Source organism: Bombina bombina, chromosome 4, assembly GCF_027579735.1.
Source record: "Bombina bombina isolate aBomBom1 chromosome 4, aBomBom1.pri, whole genome shotgun sequence".
Lineage (NCBI taxonomy): Eukaryota > Metazoa > Chordata > Amphibia > Anura > Bombinatoridae > Bombina > Bombina bombina.
In genome coordinates, this window is record NC_069502.1 from 480,811,653 (window position 1) to 480,839,491 (window position 27,839).

Sequence of the window (27,839 nt, forward strand, 5' to 3'; positions counted from 1 at the left end):
CTAAAGCAAACAGTTACACCTCCCTGATATCATACACCAGGGATACTTCAGGGTATACTATATTGCCAATTACAAAGATGGCTGTCATGCTACCTTACAGGACTCAAGTCCATGCGCTCTTGTTCCGCCCTATCTACTCTACTGTCAGACAGCTATGATAGTAGCTACAGGCGAGACATCCGTGCACCTGGCTACCCTGAGTTTTACACCCCTCAGGATAACACAATATCAGTCAGCCATGCGGCGGCTCCTCCTCCGGCTGTCACCTAGGCGGCATCAGAGGGTCTCTCCTCCTCCCCCGCCCCTCCCCCTCACGTGCTGCCGGGTGTCAGTCGGTGCATTGACCGGTTGTGCTTGAGCCGCGGCCATGCTGCTTTCCGCTGTGGTGCACACCTACTCATTGCGGTATATGTTGCCCGCTACGATAATGCTGGGGGTAGCTCCGCCGTATTTGCTGGCCTGGGGCTGCTGGAGATTCTTGAGCGCCTTGCTACCCGAACGGCTTTACCGGCGGGGAGATGACTGTCTCTACAACCTCTACCAGAGTATGGTGCTCTTCTTCTTCCAGCACTACACCGGGGTGCAGGTCAGGGTCACTGTGATGGGGTAATAAATTCAGTTTGTGATAAACGTGTTAAGTGAAGCATGAGTGCTGTCAGCTTTGGGGTGAGCAAGGTGAGCTAAGATTGCTGTGATAGACGCTGGTAAACGTGAAGGAGAGTGCATGAGGTGGGACATTATACAGATCAAAACTCGGTAAAAGTGTAAAAAAGCCAGGTGGACTACTGAAGACTGCAGTTTGATTCATGTTAATATAATAGATGTCTATTGGTTGTCAGAGTGTTGAATTCTGGAGGCTGTGTGGTACCTTATCTCACTAACGTAACCAATGTCCCACTTAGCTATTTATTTTAAACAGTAGCATTCATTTACTTCATTTTAAGCTTCTATCAATACAATGTAACATCCTGCTGCTGTTAAGGTTCGTTGACTGTGGGGCTGTAAAAAAAAAAAAAGGGTAAATAGTCATGTTTATTGTGTACAAATATGAATAAGCACTCATTTCTGAAGTGACCTTGAACACATGGATTCCTCGCAATACTTCATTATGGATTTAGCTTACCCTTGTAAAGTGATCTTACACTCCCACAATGTCATTGGACATATATGAATGTTTTCTGACAGCTGGGCTGAAGTCAGTGGCATTAAGAATATACATTTGCTTGCCTTCAATCCATTAAAGGGACACTGAACCCAATTGTTTTCTTTTGTGATTCAGATAGAGCATGCAATTTTAAGCAACTTTCTAATTTACTCCTATTATCAAATTTTCTTCATTCTCTTGGTATCTTTATTTAAAAAGCAAGAATGTAAGTTTAGATGTCGGCCCATTTTTGGTGAACATGGGTTGTCCTTGCTGATTGGACAGCACCAATAAACAAGTGCTGTCCATGGTTCTAAACCAAAAATTGGCTAGCTCCTTAGCTTAGATAACGTCTTTTTCAAATAAAGATAGCAAGAGAGCGAAGAAAAATTGATAATAGGAGTAAATTAGAAAGTTGCTTAACCCTTTGAGTGCTAAGCACTTTCCTACCTGGGTGCTAAGATTTTAATGCTTTTTTTATTATTTTTTGAACAATCTTTTTTTTAACTTTTTATTTTTTATTTTTTTCAGACCCCCAAGACTTACACTGTTGGAAAGGTTAGGCGATTACCTTTCCAATGGTGGGTCTTGGGGGGTCTGTAGCTGCATAGATGCCTGAGATACAGGCTTCTAAGCAGCATGCCCCCTGCTCTTATACTTAACATTGCTAAGTATAAATAAAGTAAATGGGAAGCCCCGGCAATGCCTGTCACTCTACAGGCACCTTCGCCGGGGTAGGAGCGGGTGGGAGCCCCCAGATCTCCCTCAAGGTGGAAGAGTGCTAGTGACGGCTCTGAGCCGTCATTAGCACCAGAGTGGGAAACTCTGTGACGGCTCAGAGCCATCATTAGCACTCAAAGGGTTAAAATTGCATGCTCTATCTGAATCACGAAAGAAAAAATTTGGGTTCAGTGTCCCTTTAATAATGTATTGGCTTTTTCATAACCATTTTTTATATTATATTATATTTTTTATATATATATATATATATATATATATATTTATTTCCTTGTTAACGTTTTCGGGGTTACCCCCATCCTCAGACCAACAGAACAATCACAAAACTTACCTATTTAAAAGAAAACCCATCACTGTGTAATAGCAATCAGCTGTGTCCCTGCACGCCTGCCAAGCACTACTGCGCAAGCCTGCTACCTTCATCTAACCCAAACGTAAGCCACATACACCCTCATTCACACATGAAATCCGAACCACAGTAACACTCACTACGCTGCATCCCTCAACAATCACAATCTCACAATGATCCATATGCAACTCAGACGTTCCAACAAACTCCCCACCAACTAATAACCCATAGCGCCAGCACGCACAAAATATTATTCATAGTAAATATACTGTACTACTTCCCAACATGCCAAAGACAAATCATTATATCTTACAACACACATATGCCATCCAGACCAGTGCCACTCTCCATCATGCCTCCATAACGCCTGAATGGTCTCAAACCATCATGAATAGAACCAAATGACATATGGCCAAACGTAATTCCCTTCCACATATTATCATAATCAGCCTCTAAAGCACAGGCACAACCTGGAATAAACACGAACATAAGGTAACAAATATACCTGGGAGCTATGTACCCCTGCACAACCATAACCATACAAACATCAACCAGAACTCGTTCCACAATCGCACCAATCACCATTCATAACAAACTACACATACCCACCGTACCAATACCACAATTAAATCTACATATTGGACGATACACACCCGCTTCATACATCCATAATGCTCATCACTGTGGAACAACGGTAACAGTAAGACCTACCGATGGTAACGCATCATCTAGTAAAAAGCCAAATATCACCAAATGTGCCCATACTGCATACCCTAACACATATTAGCATAATAAAAGACAAACATGTACAAGAACATCTTGGAGTCCATTTTTAAATTTCCCAATTTTTAATTTTTTGCATTATTTTTTCGTCTCTTATTTTTAGCCTTTTTTGGCTGGGCAGTATTTGTTATGATTAGTATGTCTCTGTGTAAGTGGTATGAATTGGTTTATATTATGGTTGATACTGACTGGGATAATCTTTGATTTGTTGCGTGGATAGGCACTGTTGATAATGTGATGATGTGAGGGACTGCATGTGTGTTTAGTATGGGTTGTTTGATATGGGAGAGTATGGCTGTGGATGTATGTATGTGTGCGTTTGTGTGGGTTGAGTCTGGTTTATGAGTGGTGGTGTTTGTTTATATATGCTATTATGGGTTGGTCTATATCTGATGATGGTCTTTATTTGCTACCTTTAGTAGCCCAGGATGTCTTTGTGCTTGTTAGGCTTTGTTATGGGTTGGCTCTCATTTGGTGATGGTATTATCCACCTGTGGTTTTTTGGACTCCAAGATGTTCTTGTACATGTTTGGCTTTTATTATGTTAATATGTGTTAGGGTATGCAGTATGGGCACATTTGGCGATGTTTGGCTTTTTATTAGATGATGCGTTACCATCGGTAGGTCTTACTGTTACGGTTGTTCTGCAGTGATGAGCATTATGGATGTATGAAGCAGGTGTGTATCGTCCAATATGTAGATTTAATTGTGGTATTGGTACGGTGGGTATGTGTAGTTTGTTATGAATGGTGATTGGTGACAGCTTGATGTGTGTTTGTGGAATGAGTTGTTCTGGTTGATGTTTGTATGGTTATGGTTGTGCAGGGGTACATAGCTCCCAGGTATATTTGTTACCTTATGTCCGTGTTTATTCCAGGTTGTGCCTGTGCTTTAGAGGCTGATTATGATATGTGGAAGGGAATTACGTTTGGCCATATGTCAATTAATTTGGTTCTATTTGTGATGGTTTATGACCATTCAGGCGTTATGGAGGCATGATGGAGAGTGGCACTGGTCTGGATGGCATATGTGTGTTGTAAGATATAGTGATTTGTCTTTGGCATGTTGGGAAGTAGTACGGTATATTTACTATGAATAATATTTTGTGCGTGCTGGCGCTATTGGTTATTAGTTGGTAAGGAGTTTGTTGGTACGTCTGGGTTGCATATGGATCATTGTGAGACTGTGATTTTTGAGGGATGCAGCGTAGTGAGTGTTACTGTGGTTCGGATTTCATGTGTGAATGAGGGTGTATGTGGCTTATGTTTGGGTTAGTTGAAGGTACTGCCGGCTTTCATGCTTATTCCATTTACGGAGATGATGCAGATTGCACAGAAATAGTGCGGTATGATGGTATGTTCCGATCATATCTATTGCTTTAGTTGGCATTATTTATTTTTGTTGGTTGCTAGGCAACAATACATAGCCCGGTCTGTCTCTATGGATCGTGTAGTTGATTGTTAGTTTGTTTCCCTGTGAACTCTTTGCTCCTTATACTGCCTGTGATGATTTTGTAAATGTTTAATATGTAACTATGTTTGATTTGTAATCTTTAGTCTTTTATTATATACGTGGTGACATCTCTATGGTGATGGCTTTTTCTTGGCTATTTTTGTCCTCGGCTGTGTTCCGTAGCAGGCTTGCGCAGTAGTGTTGAGGACACAGCTGATTGCTATTACACGGTGATGGGTTTTCTTTTAAATAGGTGAGTTGTGTGATTGTTCTGTTGGTCTGAGGTCCTCATGTGCATATGTAGAAGTAGATACTAAAAGATACACATATCCAAAATGAGTAAAACTGTTGCTTAAACAGTAATAAATGGTGCCTATATTTGCTCACCTGTTAGATCACAGGGTCCAGTGATTAGCGTTGTATAACTTTCTTGATATTTCTGTCCACGATTAATTTATATTTCAAGATTCAATAAATGAATATAAAATAAAAATTCTAAAGTGCCCAGACAGTCTGATTTAAGACTAAAGATGAGTTGTAGGATTACCTCTCTGATTCCACTCTGTATGATTGGACAGAGGGTGGATAGAAAGGATATTCCACTTTAATATGAGCTGGTATCAGTGTGAAAAATATTAATTAATAAAAAAGAGAAAAAATGTTTTAAAATGTAATAATTACAATTAATTATATTAATTATATAATAATTATAAACAATTCATAGGTCACAAATGAAATAGAAATGAATAGAAATAGAAATGAAATAGAAAAATGAATAATAATAATAATAAAAATGTATATTTGTGTTAAAAACTGATTAAAAAAACAATGTATGCAGACTTAAACGCATGGATGTGAAATACGTGGATTACATAATGTGTACTAAAATTGAGAATAGAAAGCTATGAGTGACCGTATTATAAAACTCTATAAAAACACTTACTTGTGAAAATAAGATGAAATGAATGTAATGTAAGAACAGCTGAGAAAAGCTGCTAGCGAGTGGGACTGCTGGTGAGTTAAAGCCTAACAGTGAAGTCGGATATCCGGAAGTGACGTCACGAATGTGCGTCACGTGCCTTACACGTTTCGTGAGTGTATCAGCTCACTTCATCAGAGGCTTGAGATCTGTTGCCATCCTAATGGCACTTAAATAGCCAAGCACTTTCCAAATATAACAGCCCTGCCTAATTAATAGATTATTTGTCAATTTAGACGAGGAAAAAAGCGGATGGCTTAGTTTTGTAAAAGTGTGTCATTCGTAGTTAAAAATCTTTCTTTGGGATTCAAATTGTTAATGTGGATAAAGTCAATAAATATAGAGAATAAAATGTATATGGATATTTTATTTATTTAAATGTAATTTTTTAAATATATCTATCTATCTATCTATCTATCTAGACACTTTAGCATCAAAATTGACATTCACTTTAACTTTCATGAATTAGTGCCCAGTTTTTAAAAATACGATAGATTGCAATTGTAGGGATGTATAATGGAGTAAAAATGAGGACTTGGAAAGGATTTATAGTTAATAGGAATATTATCAGTGAACGGCCCATTTCTTTCATGTAATTAGCAAGAGTCCATGAGCTAGTGACGTATGGGATATACATTCCTACCAGGAGGGGCAAAGTTTCCCAAACCTTAAAATGCCTATAAATACACCCCTCACCACACCCACAATTCAGTTTTTACAAACTTTGCCTCCGATGGAGGTGGTGAAGTAAGTTTGTGCTAGATTCTACGTTGATATGCGCTCCGCAGCAAGTTGGAGCCCGGTTTTCCTCTCAGCGTGCAGTGAATGTCAGAGGGATGTGAGGAGAGTATTGCCTATTTGAATGCAGTGATCTCCTTCTACGGGGTCTATTTCATAGGTTCTCTGTTATCGGTCGTAGAGATTCATCTCTTACCTCCCTTTTCAGATCGACGATATACTCTTATATATACCATTACCTCTGCTGATTCTCGTTTCAGTACTGGTTTGGCTTTCTACAAACATGTAGATGAGTGTCCTGGGGTAAGTAAATCTTATTTTCTGTGACACTCTAAGCTATGGTTTTGCACTTTATTTATAAAGTTCTAAATATATGTATTCAAACATTTATTTGCCTTGACTCAGAATGTTCAACTTTCCTTATTTTTCAGACAGTCAGTTTCATATTTGGGATAAATGCATTTGTTTCAATCATTTTTTCTTACCTTAAAAAATTTGACTTTTTCCCTGTGGGCTGTTAGGCTCGCGGGGGCAGAAAATGCTTCATTTTATTGCGTCATTCTTGGCGCGGACTTTTTTGGCGCAAAAATTTTTTTCTTTTTCCGGCGTCATACGTGTCGCCGGAAGTGGCGTCATTTTTTGACGGTTTTTTTTTTTTTTTGCGTCAAAAATGTCGGCGTTCCGGATGTGGCGTCATTTTTGGCGCCAAAAGCATTTAGGCGCCAAATAATGTGGGCGTCTTTTTTGGCGCTAAAAAATATGGGCGTCATTTTTGTCTCCACATTATTTAAGTCTCATTATTTATTGCTTCTGGTTGCTAGAAGCTTGTTCACTGGCATTTTTTCCCATTCCTGAAACTGTCATTTAAGGAATTTGATCAATTTTGCTTTATATGTTGTTTTTTTCTTTTACATATTGCAAGATGTTCCACGTTGCAACTGAGTCAGAAGATACTTAAGGAAAATCACTGCACAGTGCTGGAGCTACCAAGCTAAGTGTATCTGCTATAAACTTTTGGTATCTGTTTCTCCAGCTGTTATTTGTATTGCATGTCATGTCAAAACTTATTAATGCAGATAAAATTTCCTTTAGTACTGTTACATTACCTGTTGCTGTTCCGTCAACATCTAATTTTCAGAGTGTTCCTGATAACATAAGAGATTTTATTTTTTAAATCCATTAAGAAGGCTATGTCTGTTATTTCTCCTTCTAGTATACATAGAAGTCTTTTAAAACTTCTCTTTTTTCAGATGAATTTTTAAATGAACATCATCATTCTGATACTGATAATGGTTTTTCTGTCTCAGAGGTTGATGCTGATAAATCTTTGTATTTGTTCAAGATGGAATTTATTCGTTCTTTACTTAAAGAAGTGTTATTTGCATTAGAAATAGAGGATTCTGGTCCTCTTGATACTAAATGTAAACGTTTAAATAAGGTTTTTAAATCTCCTGTAGTTATTCCAGAAGTGTTTTATCTCCCTGATGCTATTTCTGAAGTAATTTCCAGGGAATGGAATAATTTGGGTAATTTATTTACTCCTTCTAGACGTTTAAGCAAATTATATCCTGTGCCATCTGACAGATTAGAGTTTTTTGGGACTAAAATCCCTAAGGTTATGGGGCTGTCTCTACTCCTGCTAATGTACTACTATTCTTACGGCAGATAGTACTTAATTTAAGGATCCTTTAGATAGGAAAATTGAATCCTTTCTAAGAAAAGCTTCCTTATGTTCAGGTAATCTTCTTAGACCTGCTATATTTTTAGCGGATGTTGCTGCAGCTTCAACTTTTTGGTTAGAAGCTTTAGCGCAACAAGTAACAGATCATAATTTTATAGCATTATTATTATTCTATAACATGCTAATAATTTTATTGGTGATACCATCTTTTGATATCATTAGAGTTGATGTCAGGTATATGTCTCTAGCTATTTTAGCTAGAAAAGCTTTATGGATTAAACTTGGAATGCTGACATGTCTTCTAAGTCAACTTTGCTTTCCCTTTCTTTCCAGGGTAAATAATCATTTTCGTTCCTTTCCTCACAACAAGGAACAAAAGCCTGATCCTTCATCCTCAGGAGCGGTATCAGTTTGGAAACTATTTCCAGTTTGGAATATATCCAAGCCTTATAGAAACCTATAGCCAGCTCCTAAGTACCTATGAAGGTGCGGCCCTTATTCCAGCTCAGCTGGTATGGGGCAGATTACGTTTTCTTCAAAGAAATTTGGATCAATTCCGTTCTTAATCTCTGGTTTCAGAAATATTGTTTCAGAAAGGTACAAAATTGGCTTCAAGTTAAGGCCTCCTGCTAAGAGATTCTTTTCTTTCCCGTGTCCCAGTTAACACAGCAAAGGCTCAGCATTTCTGAAATGTGTTTCAGATCTAGAGTTGGCTGGAGTATTTATGCCAGTTCCAGTTCTGAAACAGGGGCTGGGGTTTTATTTTATCTCTTCATTGTACCAAAGAAGGTCAATTCCTTCAGACCAGTTCCGGATCTATCATTATTGAATCGTTATGTTAGGATACCAACATTCAAGATGGTTACTGTAGGACTATCCTGCCTTTTGTTTTGCAAGGGCATTATATGTCTACAATAGATTTACAGGATGTGTATCTGCATATTCCGATTCATCCAGATCACTTTTAGTATCTGAGATTCTCTTTTTAGACAAGCATTACCAGTTTTGTGGCTCTACCGTTTGGCCTAGCCTCAGTTCCAAGAATTTTTTTCAAAGGTTCTCGGTGCCCTTCTTTCTGTAATCAGAGAATAGGGTTTTTGGTATTTCCTTATTTGGACGATATCTTGGTACTTGCTCAGTCTTCTCATTTTCGAAGAATCTCATACGAATCGACTTGTGTTGTTTCTTCAAGTTCATGGTTGGAGGATCAATTTACCAATCAGTTCATTGATTCCTCAGACAAGGGTAACCTTTTTAGGTTTCTAGATAAATTCAGTGTCTATGACTCTGTCCTTGTCAGACAGGAGAAGTTTAACATTGATATCAGCTTGTCAAAACCTTCAGTCACAATCATTCCCTTTGGTAGCCTTATGCATGGAAATGTTGGGTCTTAGGACTGCCGCATCAGATGCGATCTCCTTTGCTCGTTTTCACATGCGACCTCTTCAGCTCTGTATGCTGAACCAATGGTGCAGGGATTACTCAAAGATATCTCAATTAATATCTTTAAACCGATTTTACGACACTCTCTGACATGGTGGACAGATCACCATCGTTTAGTTCAGGGGGCTTCTTTGTTCTTCCGACCTGGACTATAATCTCAACAGATGCAAGTCTTACAGGTTGGGGAGCTGTGTGGGGGTATCTGACGGCACAAGGGGTTTGGGAATCTCAGGAGGTGAGATTTCCGATCAATATTTTGGAACTCCGTGCAATTTTCAGAGCTCTTCAGTCTTGGCCTCTTCTGAAGAGAGAGTTGTTCATTTGTTTTCAGATAGACAATGTCACAACTGTGGCATACATCAATCATCAAGGAGGGACTCACAGTCCTCTGGCTATGAAAGAAGTATCTCAAATTTTGGTTTGGTGCGGAATCCAGCTCCTGTCTAATCTCTGCGGTTCATATCCCAGGTATGGACAATTGGAAAGCGGATTATCTCAGTCGCCAAACGTTGCATCCGGGCGAATGGTCTCTTCACCCAGAGGTATTTCTTCAGATTGTTCAAATGTGGGAACTTCCAGAAATAGATCTGATGGCTTCTCATCTAAACAAGAAACTTCCCAGGTATCTGTCCAGATCCCGGGATCCTCAGGCGGAGGCAGTGGATGCATTATCTCTTCCTTGGAAGTATCATCCTGCCTATATCTTTTCGCCTCTAGTTCTTCTTCCAAGAGTAATCTCCAAGATTCTGAAAGAATGCTCGTTTGTTCTGCTGGTAGCTCCGGCATGGCCTCACAGGTTTTGGTATGCGGATCTTGTCCGGATGGCCTCTTGCCAACCGTGGACTCTTCCGTTAAGACCAGACCTTTTGTCTCAAGGTCCTTTTTTCCATCAGGATCTGAAATCCTTAAATTTAAAGGTATGGAGATTGAATGCTTGATTCTTGGTCAAAGAGGTTTCTCTGACTCTGTGATTAATACTATGTTACAGGCTCGTAAATCTGTATCCAGAGAGATATATTATAGAGTCTGGAAGACTTGTATTTCTTGGTGTCTTTCTCATCATTTTTCTTGGCATTCTTTTAGAATACCGAGAATATTAGTTTCTTCAGGATGGTTTAGATAAGGGTTTGTCCGCAAGTTCCTTGAAAGGACAAATCTCTGCTCTTTCAGTTATTTTTCACAGAAAGATTGCTATTCTTCCTGATATTCATTGTTTTGTACAAGCTTTGGTTCGTATAAAGCCTGTCATTAAGTCAATTTCTCCTCCTTGGAGTTTGAATTTGGTTCTGGGGGCTCTTCAAGCTCCTCCATTTGAACCTATGCATTCATTGGATATTAAATTACTTTCTTGGAAAGTTTTGTTCCTTTTGGCCATCTCTTCTGCCAGAAGAGTTTCTGAATTATCTGCTCTTTCTTGTGAGTCTCCTTTTCTGATTTTTCATCAGGATAAGGCGGTGTTGCGAACTTCTTTTGAATTTTTACCTAAGTTGTGAATTCCAACAACATTAGTAGAGACATTGTGGTTCCTTCATTATGTCCTAATCCTAAGAATTCTAAGGAGAAATCGTTGCATTCTTTGGATGTTATTAGAGCTTTGAAATATTATGTTGAAGCTACTAAGTCTTTCCGAAAGACTTCTAGTTTATTTGTTATCTTTTCCGGTTTTAGAAAGGCCAGAAAACTTCTGCCATTTCTTTGGCATCTTTGTTGAAATCTTTAATTCATCTTGCCTATGTTGAGTCGGGTAAGACTCCGCCTCATAGGATTACAGCTCATTCTACTAGGTCAGTTTCTACTTCCTGGGCGTTTAGGAATGAAGCTTCGGTTGATCAGATTTGCAAAGCGGCAACTTGGTCCTCTTTGCATACTTTTACCAAATTCTACCATTTTGTTGTATTTTCTTCTTCTGAAGCAGTTTTTGGTAGAAAAGTACTTCAGGCAGCGGTTTCAGTTTGAATCTTCTGCTTATGTTTTTCATTAAACTTTATTTTGGGTGTGGATTATTTTCAGCAGGAATTGGCTGTCTTTATTTTATCCCTCCCTCTCTAGTGACTCTTGTGTGGAAAGATCCACATCTTGGGTAGTCATTATCCCATACGTCACTAGCTCATGGACTCTTGCTAATTACATGAAAGAAAACATAATTTATGTAAGAACTTACCTGATAAATTCATTTCTTTCATATTAGCAAGAGTCCATGAGGCCCGCCCTTTTTTGTGGTGGTTATGATTTTTTTGTATTAAGCACAATTATTCCAATTCCTTATTTTATATGCTTTCGCACTTTTTTCTTATCACCCCACTTCTTGGCTATTCGTTAAACTGAATTGTGGGTGTGGTGAGGGGTGTATTTATAGGCATTTTAAGGTTTGGGAAACTTTGCCCCTCCTGGTAGGAATGTATATCCCATACGTCACTAGCTCATGGACTCTTGCTAATATGAAAGAAATGAATTTATCAGGTAAGTTCTTACATAAATTATGTTATTTGATAATTTAAGGTGTTTGCTTTATTTCTTTACAGGTTCACTTTAGAATGCTTTCATGTCCCTTTATGTAATATTTGAAATGCTACCCTAGGCATAGGTCTAGTTTGAATTCTTTAGATATATGCTTGCATATATTTTTATATTTAAATACATACTGATATTTCCATAAGAACATAAGTGCAGCTATATCTATACATGGTACAACAATAAATATTACATATTACACATTTTTTCTACGTTGATAGCTTGCATTATTTGCAAGTTTTAAAATTTAAAGGGGAAATAGATCTCAAAAAGCTAAATTTTCCTCTTTTACATCTATTTGAGCTGGGTCTAATTTTTCTCAATGTATCAACAGACTCTGACAGTGTATCAGCGGTTTGCGTTTTCATTGGAAACCTGGTATAAGTTATCGCTTAACGGCGGCTTCTAATACTTTCTATGGGACGCGAAAATATTTTCGGCAGTCGGTCCATTAAAGTTTTTAAATTTTTACAAGTGTTTCACTTTAAAAATGTATTCTTATTTGTAATATCTATTGGTGGCCCAGGTATAGTACTAGTTGGGGTTATGTGCCTATTTAAAGTGATTATAAACTTTAACAAATTAAAGCCCAGTATCAAATACTCTTAAAAACAGATGCACCTTAATTAATTAAAGTTTACAAAGATGCTTATTTTTTAAAAATACTTACCTTTGCGTTATGGTAAACATAACACCGTTCCACCGCCCGCATCTCCTGCTTTCATTAGCAGATCGATGACAAATCCGGCTTCCTCCAATCGTTGCCTTGCCCCATGAACGGGACGCAACGATAAAATAATTCAACCACTATTCCTGCTCAGAGAAGGGACTGTGGTGTGTATTGCTTCTGAAGACATAATTTGTGTCATACAACTAATGCTGACCTTATGAAAAGGTGTGGTGTTAGAAAACTGGTGCGCAGACCCTCACAGAATATGTGTCTATGCCACAGAAAAACAATTATAGCTTTTATTAGAAGCATTTTTGCTAATGGACGAATATTGCAAAAATGATTCTATTTCAAATTGACATGCACCTATATGCACATTTAGTTTTTGACCTTTCTTTCCCTTTTAAGGGTATTTATGCAACTGATTTTTTTTTTTTTTGTGTGTGGTAATCTCCATACAGGTATATAGTAAGCAGATATCATTCAACAGGCTAAATCCACCTTCAAAAGGGAGCTATCAATGTAAATATAAATCCAAGCCTGTATTTGTGCGCACAAACTGCAGGAATGTCTATTATATAGCGCCAAAATGTCCTTTATTACTTTTTTTTTATGCGTTTTACCAAAAGAGTTACCTAGTAGATGCAAGGCACTCTCCCACCCATTAACTACCTGAGACAGTTGCTATGACTACCACTCCCATCCACTACTGCACAATGTTCTATGGGGACCACAGGGTTAAGAATATAAGCTGAATAAATTATTTGTGTACTTACCTGAACTGCACTGGTATCATCCATAACCATGGAGTGCATTTATCCCTGGCATTCCCTCCTCTCTACATAAGCAGTCAGAGACAGATCACGCAGAAATCTATTTTGGGCGGCCAGCGATAGTGCTGGATGCCTAACGTTTCAAATTTCATTACCTGCGCGCAGTAAAATGTTGTAGGCTGCTCATGGGTAACCAAAATTTAAAATAAATGTTAGGTATTCAGCTCTTTTCCCTGCCTCTCAAAGTTGATTTTGCCACACACTTTCGCTACTGCACTAATGTCTCTGCGCTGTTAGTACTTCCACCAAATTTGCCACTACTCGACGGACTTCGGTCTTTTTTCAACCTTATCTACTATGTTACCATTCAAGTGAATAAAACAAACAAAAAAAAATACATATTAAAAAAACTCTGCTGAAAAAAATGTGAGCACTTTTTTAAATAACCTGTGAAGAGGTGTGAGCGTGTACACGCGCACACCTTAGAGGCAACAGGGCCCACCATTTGTCTAATTTTGAAGAGCCAACCCACACTTTTACTGCAATATACACGGCTTGTCATTGTCCGTTTTAATAGAAAAACTTGAATTGTTTTGCAGCATCTTATCACTTCTGCTGGGGCCATTATAGTATAGTAAAAAATAATAAAATCCGTTAGAGCATGTTTAAAACCCCTGCGTATGGATTCAACAAACAGCCCAGGAAGAGCAAGTTTCGATTGTCACTTGTCAACCAAGACTGCTGGAGCTTCCTATAGGTCCGACATATATATACGTTATGCGGTACGATGGGCTATATACCACATGAGAGATAGATATATATATATATAGATATATATAGATATCTAGATATATATATATATATAGAGATATAGATTATATATATATATATATAGAGATATAGATTATATATATATATATATATATATATATATATATATATATATATATATATATATATATATATATATATATATATATATAAATAAAAAAATCCGGTTTACAACGGTTCAATTTACACCGTTTCAGAATAACAACCTTTTTTTCCAGTCATGTGACTGCTATTGAGAAGCAGTGCATTTATTAAAATCGCCAGTAGGTGGAGCTGTCCGCTTGTGTTGCAGCAAAGCCAAGCAAGCTGAAATTAATCAGTTTAGCCAGACCTGAGCTATCGAGCAGATTTGTAAGGAACAAGATCTTCCTGTCTATAAATCAGTCAATATTGGAATGCATAGAAAGAACTGTTTGCAGAAAAATGCAAGTGAAGTCTGTGTTGTGTGATTATTTTATTAGGTTTATAATGCCGTTTAGCAGATGTTTTTATTCATTTAACTTAGTTTAATTATATAATCTGTGTTGTGTGATTATTTTATTAGGTTTATAATGCTGTTTAGCATTTAAAGACTTCATTTCAAAGCTTTAAAATAATCTATTAGGTGTTACTTATGACAATTTTGAGAGGGGCCTGGAACCTAACTCCCTCACTTCCCATTGACTTACATTATAAACTGGGTTTCAATTTACAACGGTTTCGATTTACAACCATTCTTTCTGGAACCTAACCCCGGCGTAAACTGAGGGCTACTATATATATATATATATATATATACACACACACACACACATCTGTTTTCCTCATAGTATAGGAACATCCATTTTACAAAATAAATACTGTACCTCCTTTTTTTTGTATGCAACAAATTCAAAGTCTTCTTAGTTGAGTATCATTCTGATTCATGGATGCCATTCCCTCCTCCTTCAGAGAGCTTAAATTATCATTAGCCGCTTTGAGTGCTTTTAGTTGTTTGACATTTTTTATTCTTCTTTTCCAGCTGACCAATATTTTTTTAGGAAATTACTTTAGTTTGCGGAAACATCATAATATAGGAAAACTAAACCAAATGAAATGTACAAAAAAAAGTGGGGGGGGCAATCTTTGGCTCTGCTGCCCCATAAACTAAATACTTTTGGTAGGTAATTATGTGTATATAATCTTTTTGTATTTTGTGGGGGCAAATTGGGGCTGTAAATAGTCCCCACCTTGTCAGACACTGCACAGGTGTTTACTTGAGGCAGGAAAATTAGAGGGGCTGTGACCTCTCTTTTAATTCCCTCTTATATATTAAAGGGACATTCCGGTCAAAATTTAAATGCACATAGATTAATTACATCTTTGAATAGAAACAAATTTGCAATATACATAGATTTGCAAAATATGCTTCTAGGAAAAGTTATCACTGTTTTAGTGTTATCATTTTTCTCTGCACGTGCATGTAAAGCATAGCTAGATATTCTCAGTGCACCGGCATTTTACATACTGCAGCTGCTCAGAGTGCAAGTGGGGCTTGTATCATGTCAGCAATTAACAAACTGAGTCATTCCCAGATAGTACAAGCACCTTAGGCTCTCTGAGCAAGTGCTGTCGTTAAAATGCTGGTGCACGGTACATACTTAAATACACTTTTGAAATCGCTATAGCTTTTATTATAATCATTTTTACTAATACATATATATTACAAAAATTCTTCTTTTCAAAAGTGAATTTCAATTTCGGAATGTCACTTTAAAGGTATCTTACCTTTCTAAATAAATCAGAGGGGGAGATAGAGGTTCTGTATTACCTCCCCTGCCCCACCACTAGAAATTTCTAGTAGGTCAAGTAGCCATTAAAGGGGCTTGGTCTATCCTTTCAAGTGAGGGTTTACTTGTCCTTTTAGAGCTCCATTCACTCACTAGGAAAACTGCACTTACATTGCAAGTTATTGCCTTTTCTATAGTGATTACCTGCATGTTACAGGGGCATGAGACCCCTCTTTCAAATCAGGGGTCTGTGTCCCTGTAAGTGCTCTGTGGGGCTGAAATATGATTTATTTTTTATTTTTATTAAAGTTCTCTTAAAAAGGATATTGTACTGTAATTTTTCTCTTTTCTTTAATGTGTCTCCATTTGTCCATTTGACCTGCTGGAGTGCATTAAATTGTTTACAAATAACTCCTTTAACTTGATTTTGCTATTTGAAATAACTTTTTTTGTCTTTTGTATCCCCACCTATACTGAACATTTCTGTAACTTCCTCCGGCTTCCTACAATTGTTGCGTGCCCCGTGAGCTGGACGCCAAAGGGGGCACGCAACGATTGGAGGAAGCTGGATTTGTCATCCAAATACTAAAGAAAGCAGGAAATGCGGGCGGAGGATGTGTGTGTGTGTGTATATGTATGTATGTGTATATATATATATATATATATATATATATATATATATATATATATATATATATATATATATATATATATATATATATATATATATATATATATATATATATATATATATATATGTGTGTGCGCGCTGCGGAATCTGCTGGCACTCTACAAATACTTGACGATAATAATAATATACACACACACACACACATTTACATATATATATATATATATAACAGTATATATGTGTATGAAAAATTATACATTTCAAATGTCTTAGATGTAAAAATATATTACAAATATTAGATTTTTTTTAGAAAAAACAAACAAATAATGGTGAATGAGCTTTTTATTTTTTTTTAATTTTAGAATTTCTAGACTATAAACTTAAAGGGACCATCTGACAAAAATGTTAGTGAGCTATATGTGCCATTTTTTTGTTACTAAGCCACAAGCTTTACTGGTTATGAGCAGAATATGACCAGTGACTTTCATGTCTCACTGGCCATGATTTACTCATAAGCTGCAATGCTTGTGTTTCCCAAGCAAGGTTTTACCTATTTAATTGAAGGAACGCTAAACACAGGCAGATTGCAATATAACCTGTTTAATTATGTGTAGAAAAAAAACAAATATACTTTCATAATTCTAAAATTTGTGGGGTTTCAGAAATTGTAATACAACAGTGCAGACTCATCAAGGCTAACTCTGCTACATAGCAATCACATAATTGCTCTCAGCAGGAGGGGATTACACACAAACTGCAAAGCAATCTAGTTTTTTCTTAATAACAACTGTGGCTAGCCTTCTCTACTTCAGTAACAAGTCCATATTGGCTCCTTCAAAAAAATCAAGTGATGGCTGGCATTTGGCTATTGGAAAAACAATAACAATTGTAGCAAACAAGGTCTTAGATTGTGCTTAAAAATGTTTACACTTGGCTGGTATTTTATTCTTCAGCTAGACATTACAAACATATTGTAATTACAAGGTGTTTAAATACACGCTGCACTGTAAAACTTAAACCCCCTTATTGCGTTTCCAACAACTTTTTAAATCAGTTGCAGGATGTATGGGACAATGTTCATATAGGAATGTACTAAACCTGCTGGAAGAGCAGACCTCCTTATCTTATGTCCTATATTTGAGAGTTTCGCTGCCTCTGGTTTACAAAACCTTACTAAAGAGAATACTGCAGTATTCATATATCTTGGCACTCCCTGTTAATGATTACCACCAGTGAAAAACCCTCTCACAAAGGGTGTAAACATAACTGACCACTCCCTTGATTACCGATAAAGGTAACCTAGACCCATTCCCCTTATCCTCCTAGTTCTGCCCAACCCTTTGACGGCCAGAACTAGGAGACCCTCTCTACATTCCTGGGCAGTATGGTGCTGAGATAATCATCCTTAGGGGAATGTCTTCCTCCAGCACAATGTTACAGGAGGTGGATGCGCCTGTCTAAGTCTTCTCTTCGGAGAGGCTTTTAGTAAGGGCCGCCATGTTCTGTGAAGTCACAAGGTTCCATCTGAGGATTAAAACGGTACTAAAACAAAAAACAAAGTAGTGCTTATCAGCCTTCATGTGCATCGACCGGGAGATAGCGTTTCTTCAGCGTGTGCACTATGTCACGACCCCTTCACCTGACGTATCTGTGGTATCCACGGCGTTCCCTAGGACCAAGGAAAATGCGCCTCTGCTAAGACACATAGACGGTAGTGAGCCGTATATCCAAGTGCACCAATGTATCCGGCTACACTGGGAATCCTCAGTCGATCTAGTATAAAACATAATATTTATTGGAACTGTGCATAAAAACAACCAAACACTTCAAGAGGGCAAACAGTTGACTGATCACTCAATGCATTAGCATTTGCAGGTCAACAAATAAACAGTGTGAGTGGACTTACAATTGAGACTATATCTAATTTTATATTCCCTATTGTTTACATGAGACTTAAATACATCCCCTTCTGCAACATAGTCACAGGCTTTGCAAATTGTAGCCTTACATTTAAAGAAACCTAGCCGTTTTTTTAAACCAAGTGTTGATTTTCATTTCAGGAAGATATGAGGGAGCCACAAAATTGTCAATTGTTTTGGCTTTTTTTAGATACACAGCGTATACCTGCAGACACAACTTGTGAAAGAATAGGCTCTACCTTTTAGAATTGTTAAGCTGTCATTGATTATGTTACAAACTTCCCTGTATTCAGAACTATACGGGGTACCAAAAATAATTTTGTCACAGTAATGATCCCTATTCTTAAATTTTCGATCTTTGTAAGTCAGTAAAGAATCCCATGGGATATCATCTATCAATATTTTAGTTGAACTGAGCAGATCTTCCTTATACCCCCATGCCAATAATCTGTCTGTAAGGGAGTCACATTGTTGTTTATAAAGATCTCTGGTAGAACAAATTCTTTTGGTACGAATGAACTGACCCTTGGGTATGGCTTTTACAACATGTGTGGGGTGGCATGACTTGAAATTTAATATCGTGTTGCCTCCTGTAGGTTTTCGTTAAAGGTCAGTAATAGATTTTATGGAGACTTTTCCAGTATCAGTCTATTAGAGCGAGAGAGAGAGATATTTAGAAGAATTTTCCAAAAATGAGAAGCAGTTTTAATGGAAGACGGCATTTCCAGTTCACTGCTCTACCTTTCAGCATTTCTACAGCTCCTTGAGTCTTTACAAAGATCTTAGTTCGCTTTTTGTGATACATTATCTAGACAACATTCTTCTGATTTTTGAGAAGGCGAAGCTTCACAGAGAACAATTGCTACAGACACTACAGAAGTTTGGATGGCTGCTGAATCTTCAAAAAAGTCAACTACAGCCCCCACAGTCTATTCCAGAAGGCCTAGTTCGATACAAACAGAGCTATAATTTCTGTTTCCCCGCAAAGAAAGAAGTCTTTAATAAATTACTTCAAACATCTTCAACACTCATTACATCTAACAGCTCGGGCCTGGATGCAGATGTTGGGGCACATGGCTTCTCTTATCCCCTTGGTAAGGTGGGCACATGGCAAATGAATCCTTTCCAGATCCTCTTTAAGCAACATTACCTATATGAGAGTGTGTGTGTTGTGTGTGTGTTGTATGAGGGTGGGTGTGTGTATTATTACCTTTTACAACATTTTCAAGTTTGACTACAATCGGTACGCAAATATTTTATTCACTTTGCCAACAATTACAGCTATCTTGTATATTACTTGAGAAATTTTCAGACAAAGCATAAAAATAGGGTCACTGAATGTTTGTGCTATCATGGCACATGGTCTTGCGGGAAAGTAGTTTGAAGAACTCTGCCAAAAAGTATAGATCAGAAGAATAAAGTTTGTTTAGCCCAGCATCCACAATCCATGATGTACTTGCTATATAAGATGCAGGGCTTCTAAACCGCCATTTTTCAGTGACTATTAGAGACACTTTTTCTGTCCCTAAAACAGCTGTGGTAGTTGTCACTCTTGGCCAGTGGTAATACTGTGCCATGCAATGTATGTTGTCTGCTAGTTTACAAAAATTAAACATTTACTTAAAGTGACAGTAAAGTCAAAATTCAACTTTTATGATTCAAATAGAGCCTGCAATTTTAAACAACTTTCCAATTTACTTGTTATCAAATGTGCTTTTATCTCTTGGTATCTTTTATTGAAGAGTAAAACTAGATAGGCTCATAAGAGCTCAGGAGTGTGTGCACGTGTTTTGCAACATTGTTATACAATGTTGCAAAACACTGCTTCCATAGAGTACTAAACACACATGCACACTCCTAAGCTCTTATGAGCCTATCTAGTCTTCTATGAAAGATACCTAGATAGCAAAGCAAATTTGATAACAGATGTAAATTAGAAAGTTGTTTAAAAGTGCATGCTCTATCTGAATGCTGAAAGTTTAATTTTGACTTAAATATCCTTTTAATCTATTTCCATGGGAACATATTTTTATGTTTAATAGCTTTTTTTTTTTTTTGTACATTTGCATGATATTTATTTCACTGTACATTGACAGCATTGGAGTTGATTTTAAATTTCTCAGCTTGCATATTTTTATGTTGGAGTGATAAGATAACGGCACATTCCAAGACAGAACAGGATTCCTTGTATTACTGAATGAACTTTCTCTTTTCAGAGTATGAGGCTGTTTCTCCTTTTAGTAGAACTTTAAAGGGATATTAAACACCAAAAATTGTATTGTTTAAAAAGATAGATTATCCCTTTTATTTACCATTCCCCAGTTTTGCATAACCAACACTGTTATAGAAATAAAATTATATAAGGGGCTCCCTTGGGCAAAAATAGGTTTAGTTGATAGTATTATAACAATCTATGATACAATGAATCTAAAACACAAAAAAACAGAATGCAATTATCAGGTTACTGAATATAATAAAAATGTTCAAGTCCTATATGCTAGAGGGGGAGGGTGTGATAAATCTAACCCAATAAGAAACTGTTGTCCCAGGTCCAAGCAGCTTTCTGTGGTAGGATCCAAGTCCGAGATCCAAAATCGGCAATCTGTAGATGATATAAAGGAACAGTAGCGCTACATGGCCTAGCACTGTATATACTCTTGTGTATATGAGAAATTTGCACTCACATTTGGTGAAGCACCTCTCTTGGTGCAAATAGAGCAGGCTGGAATCTAAGAGTCACCCAGCAGACTGACCTCCGGTGTGGCCTGAACTTCAGTGACTCAGGATACGATATCCCAGCATAAGGTACACCAAATATCAGGTGTATGGCAGGAAAATATGGTATACAGGCAAGACAACTTACTTTATTAAAATAAATAAAAACAAGCAACACGTTTCTCAGTCAACCCGTGACTGTTTCATCAGGCTTAATGAAAGAAACTATACTTATTACCTCTGTGATTACGTTGTATCTAAGCTTCTGCAGACTGCCTCCTTATCTCAGATCTTTTGACAGACTTGCATTTCAGGCAATTAGTGCTAATTCCACATACATGAGCACAATGTTATTCATTTGAAACACATGAACTAACGCCCTCTAGCTGTGAAAAACTGTCAAAATGCATTCAGATAAGAGATGGCCTTCGAGGACTTAGAAATTAGCATATGAAACAACCTAGGTTTAGCTTTCAACTAAGAATACCAAGAGAACAAAGCAAATTTGATGATAAAAGTAAATTAGAAATCTGTTTAAAATGACATGCCCTATCTGAATCATGAAAGTTTAATTTGGACTTTACTGTCCCTTTTAAGGATAGTTCTTATCAGCAAAATAGCACTTATACAATAATTATTATGCTAGATGAAATTAAGTCTGTTGAAAAAAAATCTTTTATTGTTTAAAGGTTGTAAACATAAAAAAAATAAACCTCTCTGTTTCTACAGCAGTTTATATCTTGACTAATTGCTCCCTACCCTGTTTCTGTGTGTGTATGTTTTATATATAATAAGCATAGAAATAGATGTTCCTCGTTAAGGTCACACTAAAGAATAAAGGTGGATCAGTAGCCCTGCACTCCCTTTGTGGAGGTTAAACCAATCCAGTCAGCAGCTCTACTTATACAGCTGGGTCCTGCAGTTCAACTGCAGTTTGTGCTTGGGACCTGCAGTGCTCTGTGGGTCCCTGAGTGGTACTTCTGCTATGTGTTTAACCCCTTTTGCAGGGTTTAAACACTTAGAGGTGCAGGGTCACTAGTTTTAAAATTACATGCATTAATGAATTATAGAATATAATTTTTTTTAATTTAATGGCCCTGTAATTACGGGGAGTTCACAAGGATTGTACGTAATCTGGGCTCTGGGCAGGATGCTGTAGTACTTACAATGCCATTAAAAACATACCAGTTTGTGCAAATTAAAGGGACAGTCAAGTAAAAAAAAACTGTCATGATTCAAATAGGGCATGTAATTTTAAACAACTTTCCAATTATTTTTTTTTATTATTGAGATTCATTTAAAGCCATACAAGGCTTATATGTCAAACGCTTTACAGAAAAGTGTTTTCATATAGTCAACCATTCAACCTGCATTTACAAAAACTAGGTGCAATTACATGACATCACATATATATATATATATATATATTAAGTTAGTGCCAGTATAGCTCTGTGCCTTCACATTAACCTTAAGGGCCACTCTTGGACCCCTTTTGACCAAATAAATGGAACTAAGGAAGGCAACTTCTGAAAACAAGGAAACCACTCTTGGGTCCCCATCAATGAATCTCTATTTTCTGAGGTTTTAAGGTCTAGATACTGCAGAGATAAAATGACAGGGGAATCATCCTTATTAGATTTTCATTGTAAGCAGTTGGGGAGATATCTATATCAGAACCATAATGTAGGGAGAGCTGATAAACCCCCGAACATGTGAATACATTAGAGTGAGTGGCTGAGAATACAAACTTATATGTAAATTTATCGTTACTCATATGAGTATTGAAAGCTAAGAGAATAAGTGTGAAGTGGGTAAGAATATATACTTGAATGCGTATTAACCACCACATATATGGGCATTAGTGACTATGGGAAATATAGTTTGATGCACTGCCTCGGCTGCAGACAGCACATCCATGAGCTAATATAGGTTAAGACAGCCTCTTCAGGGATCATACTCATAGCGCTTAAAAATCTAAAGTCTGAAATGAATTGCAAAATTATATTCTATGTATGTTTGTGCAGGAGTTAAGCTTGGACTGCTACGCAACCTCGCATAACCTCAAATATTTTTTAAAATAGTGCAAGGCTCTAGGAACTACTGGGCACCGTTAATAGATATAACTAAGAAAAACATAATTTATGCTTACCTTATAAATTTATTTCTCGTGTGGTGTATCCAGTCCACGGATCATCCATTACTTGTGGGATATTCTCATTCCCAACAGGAAGTTGCAAGAGGACACCCACAGCAGAGCTGTCTATATAGCTCCTCCCCTAACTGCCATATCCAGTCATTCGACCGAAAACAAACAGAGAAAGGAGAAACCATAGGGTGCAGTGGTGACTGTAGTTTAAAATTAAAAAATACCTGCCTTAAAATGACAGGGCGGGCCGTGGACTGGATACACCACAAGAGAAATAAATTTATCAGGTAAGCATAAATTGTTTTCTCTTGGAAGGTGTATCCAGTCCACGGATCATCCATTACTTGTGGGATACCAATACCAAAGCTAAAGTACACGGATGAAGGGAGGGACAAGGCAGGCTTAAACAGAAGGTACCACTGCCTGTAAAACCTTTCTCCCAAAAATAGCCTCTGAAGAAGCAAAAGTATCAAATTTGTAGAATTTTGAAAAAGTATGAAGCGAAGACCAAGTCGCCGCCTTGCAAATCTGTTCAACAGAAGCCTCATTTTTAAAGGCCCATGTGGAAGCCACAGCTCTAGTAGAATTAGCTGTAATCCTTTCTGGAGGCTGCTGGCCAGCAGTCTCATAGGCTAAGCGGATTATGCTTCTTAGCCAAAAAGAAAGAGAGGTTGCTGAAGCCTTTTGACCTCTCCTCTGTCCAGAGTAGACAACAAACAAAGCAGATGTTTGAAGAAAATCTTAAGTAGCTTGTAAGTAAAACTTAAAAGCACGAACCACGTCCAGATTGTGTAATAGAGGTTCCTTCTTTGAAGAAGAATTAGGACACAAAGACGGTACAACAATCTCTTGATTGATATTCTTATTAGATACCACCTTAGGTAAAAACCCAGGTTTGGTAAGCAGAACTACCTTATCTGCATGGAAGATCAGATAAGGAGAATCACATTGTAAGGCAGATAACTCGGAAACTCTACGAGCCGAGGAAATAGCTACCAAAAAAAGAACTTTCCAAGATAAAAATTTGATATCTATGGAATGAAGAAGTTCAAACGGAACCCCCTGAAGAACTTTAAGAACCAAATTTAAGCTGCAAGGTGGAGAAACAGGTTTAAACACAGGCTTGATTCTAACTAAAGCCTGACAAAATGCCTTAACATCTGGAACATCCGCCAGACGCTTGTGCAAAAGAATAGCGCAGAAATCTGTCCCTTTAAGGAACTAGCTGACAATCCTTTCTCCAATCCTTCTTGGAGAAAAGATAATATCCTGGGAATCCTGACCTTACTCCATGAGTAGCCCTTGGATTCACACCAATAAAGATATTTACGCCATATCTTATGATAGATTTTCCTGGTGACAGGCTTTCGTGCCTGAATTAAGGTATCAATGACTGACTCGGAGAAACCACGCTTTGATAAAATCAAGCGTTCAATCTCCAGGCAGTCAGCCTCAGAGAAATTAGATTTGGATGGTTGAAAGGACCTTGAAGTAGAAGGTCCTGTCTCAGCGGCAGAGTCCATGGTGGAAAAGATGACATGTCCACTAGATCTGCATACCAAGTCCTGCGTGGCCACGCAGGCGCTATCAAGATCACCGATGCTCTCTCCTGCTTGATCTTGGCAATCAGACGAGGGAGCAGAGAAAACGGTGGAAACACATAAGCCAGGTTGAAGGACCAAGGCGCTGCTAGAGCATCTATCAGCGTTGCCTTGGGGTCCCTGGACCTGGATCCGTAACAAGGAAGCTTGGCGTTTTGGCGAGACGCCATGAGATCCAGTTCTGGTTTGCCCCAACGATGAACCAATTGTGTAAACACCTCCGGATGGAGTTCCCACTCCCCCGGATGAAAAGTCTGTCGACTTAGAAAATCCGCCTCCCAGTTCTCTACACCTGGGATATGGATAGCTGATAGGTGGCAAGAGTGAATCTCTGCCCAGCGAATTATCTTTGAAACTTCTAACATCGCTAGGGAACTCCTTGTTCCCCCTTGATGGTTGATGTAAGCCACAGTCGTGATGTTGTCCGACTGAAATCTGATGAACCTCATTGTCGCTAGCTGAGGCCAAGCCTGAAGAGCATTGAATATCGCTCTTAGTTCCAGAATGTTTATTGGAAGGAGTGACTCTTCCTGAGTCCACGATCCCTGAGCCTTCAGGGAGTTCCAGACTGCACCCCAACCTAGAAGGCTGGCATCTGTCGTTACAATTGTCCAATTTGGCCTGTGAAAGGTCATACGTTTGGACAGATGGACCCGAGATAGCCACCAGAGAAGAGAATCCCTGGTCTCTTGATCCAGATTTAGTAGAGGGGACAAATCTGTGTAATCCCCATTCCTCTGACTGAGCATGCAGAGGTGCAGCGGTCTGAGATGTAGGCGTGCAACCAGCACTATGTCCATTGCCGCTACCATTAAGCAGATTACTTCCATGCACTGAGCCACCGAAGGGCGATGAATGGAATAAAGAACACGGCAGGAATTTAGAAGCTTTGATAACCTGGACTCCGTCAGTTAAATTTTCATTTCTACAGAATCTATCAGAGTCCCTAGGAAGGAGACTCTTGTGAGTGGGGATAGAGAACTCTTTTCCTTGTTCACCTTCCACCCATGCAACCTCAGAAATGCCAACACTATGTCCGTATGAGACTTGGCAATTTGGAAGTTTGACGACTGAATCAGGATGTCGTCTAAATAAGGGGCCACTGCTATGCCCCGCGGCCTTAGGACCGCCAGAAGCGACCCCAGAACCTTCGTAAAAATTCTTGGGGCTGTAGCTAACCCAAAGGGAAGAGCTACAAACTAGTAATTCCTGTCTAGGAAGGCAAACCTGAGAAACCGATGATGATCTTTGTGTATCGGAATGTGAAGATAAGCATCCTTTAAATCCACTGTAGTCATGTATTGACCCTCCTGGATCATAGGTAGGATGGTACGAATAGTCTACATCTTGAATGATGGAACTCTGAGGAATTTGTTTAAGATCTTTAGATCCAAAATTGGTCTGAAGGTTCCCTCTTTTTTGGGAACTACAAACACATTTGAGTAAAATCCCTGTCCCTGTTCCTCCTTTGGAACTGGATGGATCACTCCCATAACTAGGAGGTCTTGTACACAGTGTAAGAATGCCTCTCTCTTTATCTGGTTTGCAGATAATCGTGAAAGGTGAAATCTCCCTTTTGGGGGGGAAGCCTTTATATCCCAGGGATATTTTATGGACTTCATTTCCAACGCCCAGGGATCCTGGACATCTCTTGCCCACGCCTGGGCAAAGAGTGAAAGTCTGCCCCCTACTAGATCCGTTACCGGATAGGGGGCCGCTCCTTCATGCTGTCTTAGAGGCAGCAGCAGGCTTTTTGGCCTGCTTACCCTTGTTCCAGGTCTGGTTAGGTCTCCAGACCGTCTTGGACTGAAGTTCCCTCTTGTTTTGCATTAGAGGAAGTTGATGCCGCACTTGCCTTGATGTTTCGAAAGGCACGAAAATTAGACTGTTTGGCCCTTGATTTGGACCTATCCTGAGGAAGGGCATGACCTTTTCCTCCAGTGATATCAGCAATAATCTCCTTCAAACCAGGCCCGAATAGGATCTGCCCCTTGAAGGGAATGTTAAGCAGCTTAGACTTTGAAGTAAAGTCAGCTGACCATGATTTAAGCCATAGCACTCTGTGCGCCTGGATAGCAAAACCAGAATTCTTAGCCTTTAGTTTAGTCAAATGAACAATGGCATCAGAAACAAAAGAATTGGCTCGCTTAAGTGCTCTAAGCTTGTCAAGTATGTCATCCAATGGAGTCGCTACCTGTAAAGCCTCTTCCAGAGACTCAAACCAGAACGCTGCAGCAGCAGTGACAGGAGCAATGCATGCAAGGGGCTGTAGGATAAAACCTTGTTGAGTAAACATTTTCTTAAGGTAACCCTCTAACTTTTTAACCATTGGATCTAAGAAAGCACAACTGTCCTCGACAGGGATAGTAGTACGCTTTGCTAGAGTAGAAACTGCTCCCTCCACCTTAGGAACTGTCTGCCATAAGTCCCGTGTGGTGGCGTCTATTGGAAACATTTTTCTAAAACTAGGAGGTGGAGAGAACGGCACACCTGGTCTATCCCATTCCTTAGTAATAATTTCTGTAAACCTCTTAGGTATTGGAAAAACATCAGTGCACACCGGCACTGCATAGTATTTATCCAGTCTACACAATTTCTCTGGCACTGCAATTGTATCACAGTCATTCAGAGCAGCTAAAACCTCCCTGAGTAACACGCGGAGGTGTTCAAGCTTAAATTTAAATGTAGAGATATCAGAATCAGGTTGCATCATCTTCCCTGAGTCAGAAACATCACCCACAGAAAGAAGCTCTCCTTCTTCAGCTTCTGCATATTGTGAGGCAGTATCAGACATATCTCTTAAAGCGTCAGTATGCTTTGTATTTCGTCTAACTCCAGAGCTATCTCGCTTTCCTCTAAATTCAGGTAGTCTGGCTAATACCGCTGACAGTGTATTATCCATGACTGCCGCCATGTCTTGTAAAGTAAACGCTATGGGCGCCCTAGATGTACTTGGCGCCATTTGAGCGTGAGTCCCTTGAGCGGGA

The 27,839-nt window shown here is 38.5% G+C and overlaps 1 protein-coding gene across 2 annotated transcripts in view; it reads left to right on the forward strand.

Annotated features, from left to right (window-relative positions):
* The first annotated feature begins 271 nt into the window (after positions 1 to 271).
* The window catches only part of AGPAT5 (1-acylglycerol-3-phosphate O-acyltransferase 5), a 268,817-nt gene continuing 241,249 nt past the window's right edge, over positions 272 to 27,839 (forward strand). The window contains exon 1 of one of the 2 annotated variants that reach the window (XM_053710373.1): positions 272 to 586. In XM_053710373.1, coding sequence (XP_053566348.1) covers positions 368 to 586 — 219 coding nt within the window. In that variant the 5' untranslated portion in view covers positions 272 to 367. The remainder of the gene's footprint in view (positions 587 to 27,839) is intronic. The other variant, XM_053710374.1, reaches the window with a different exon arrangement.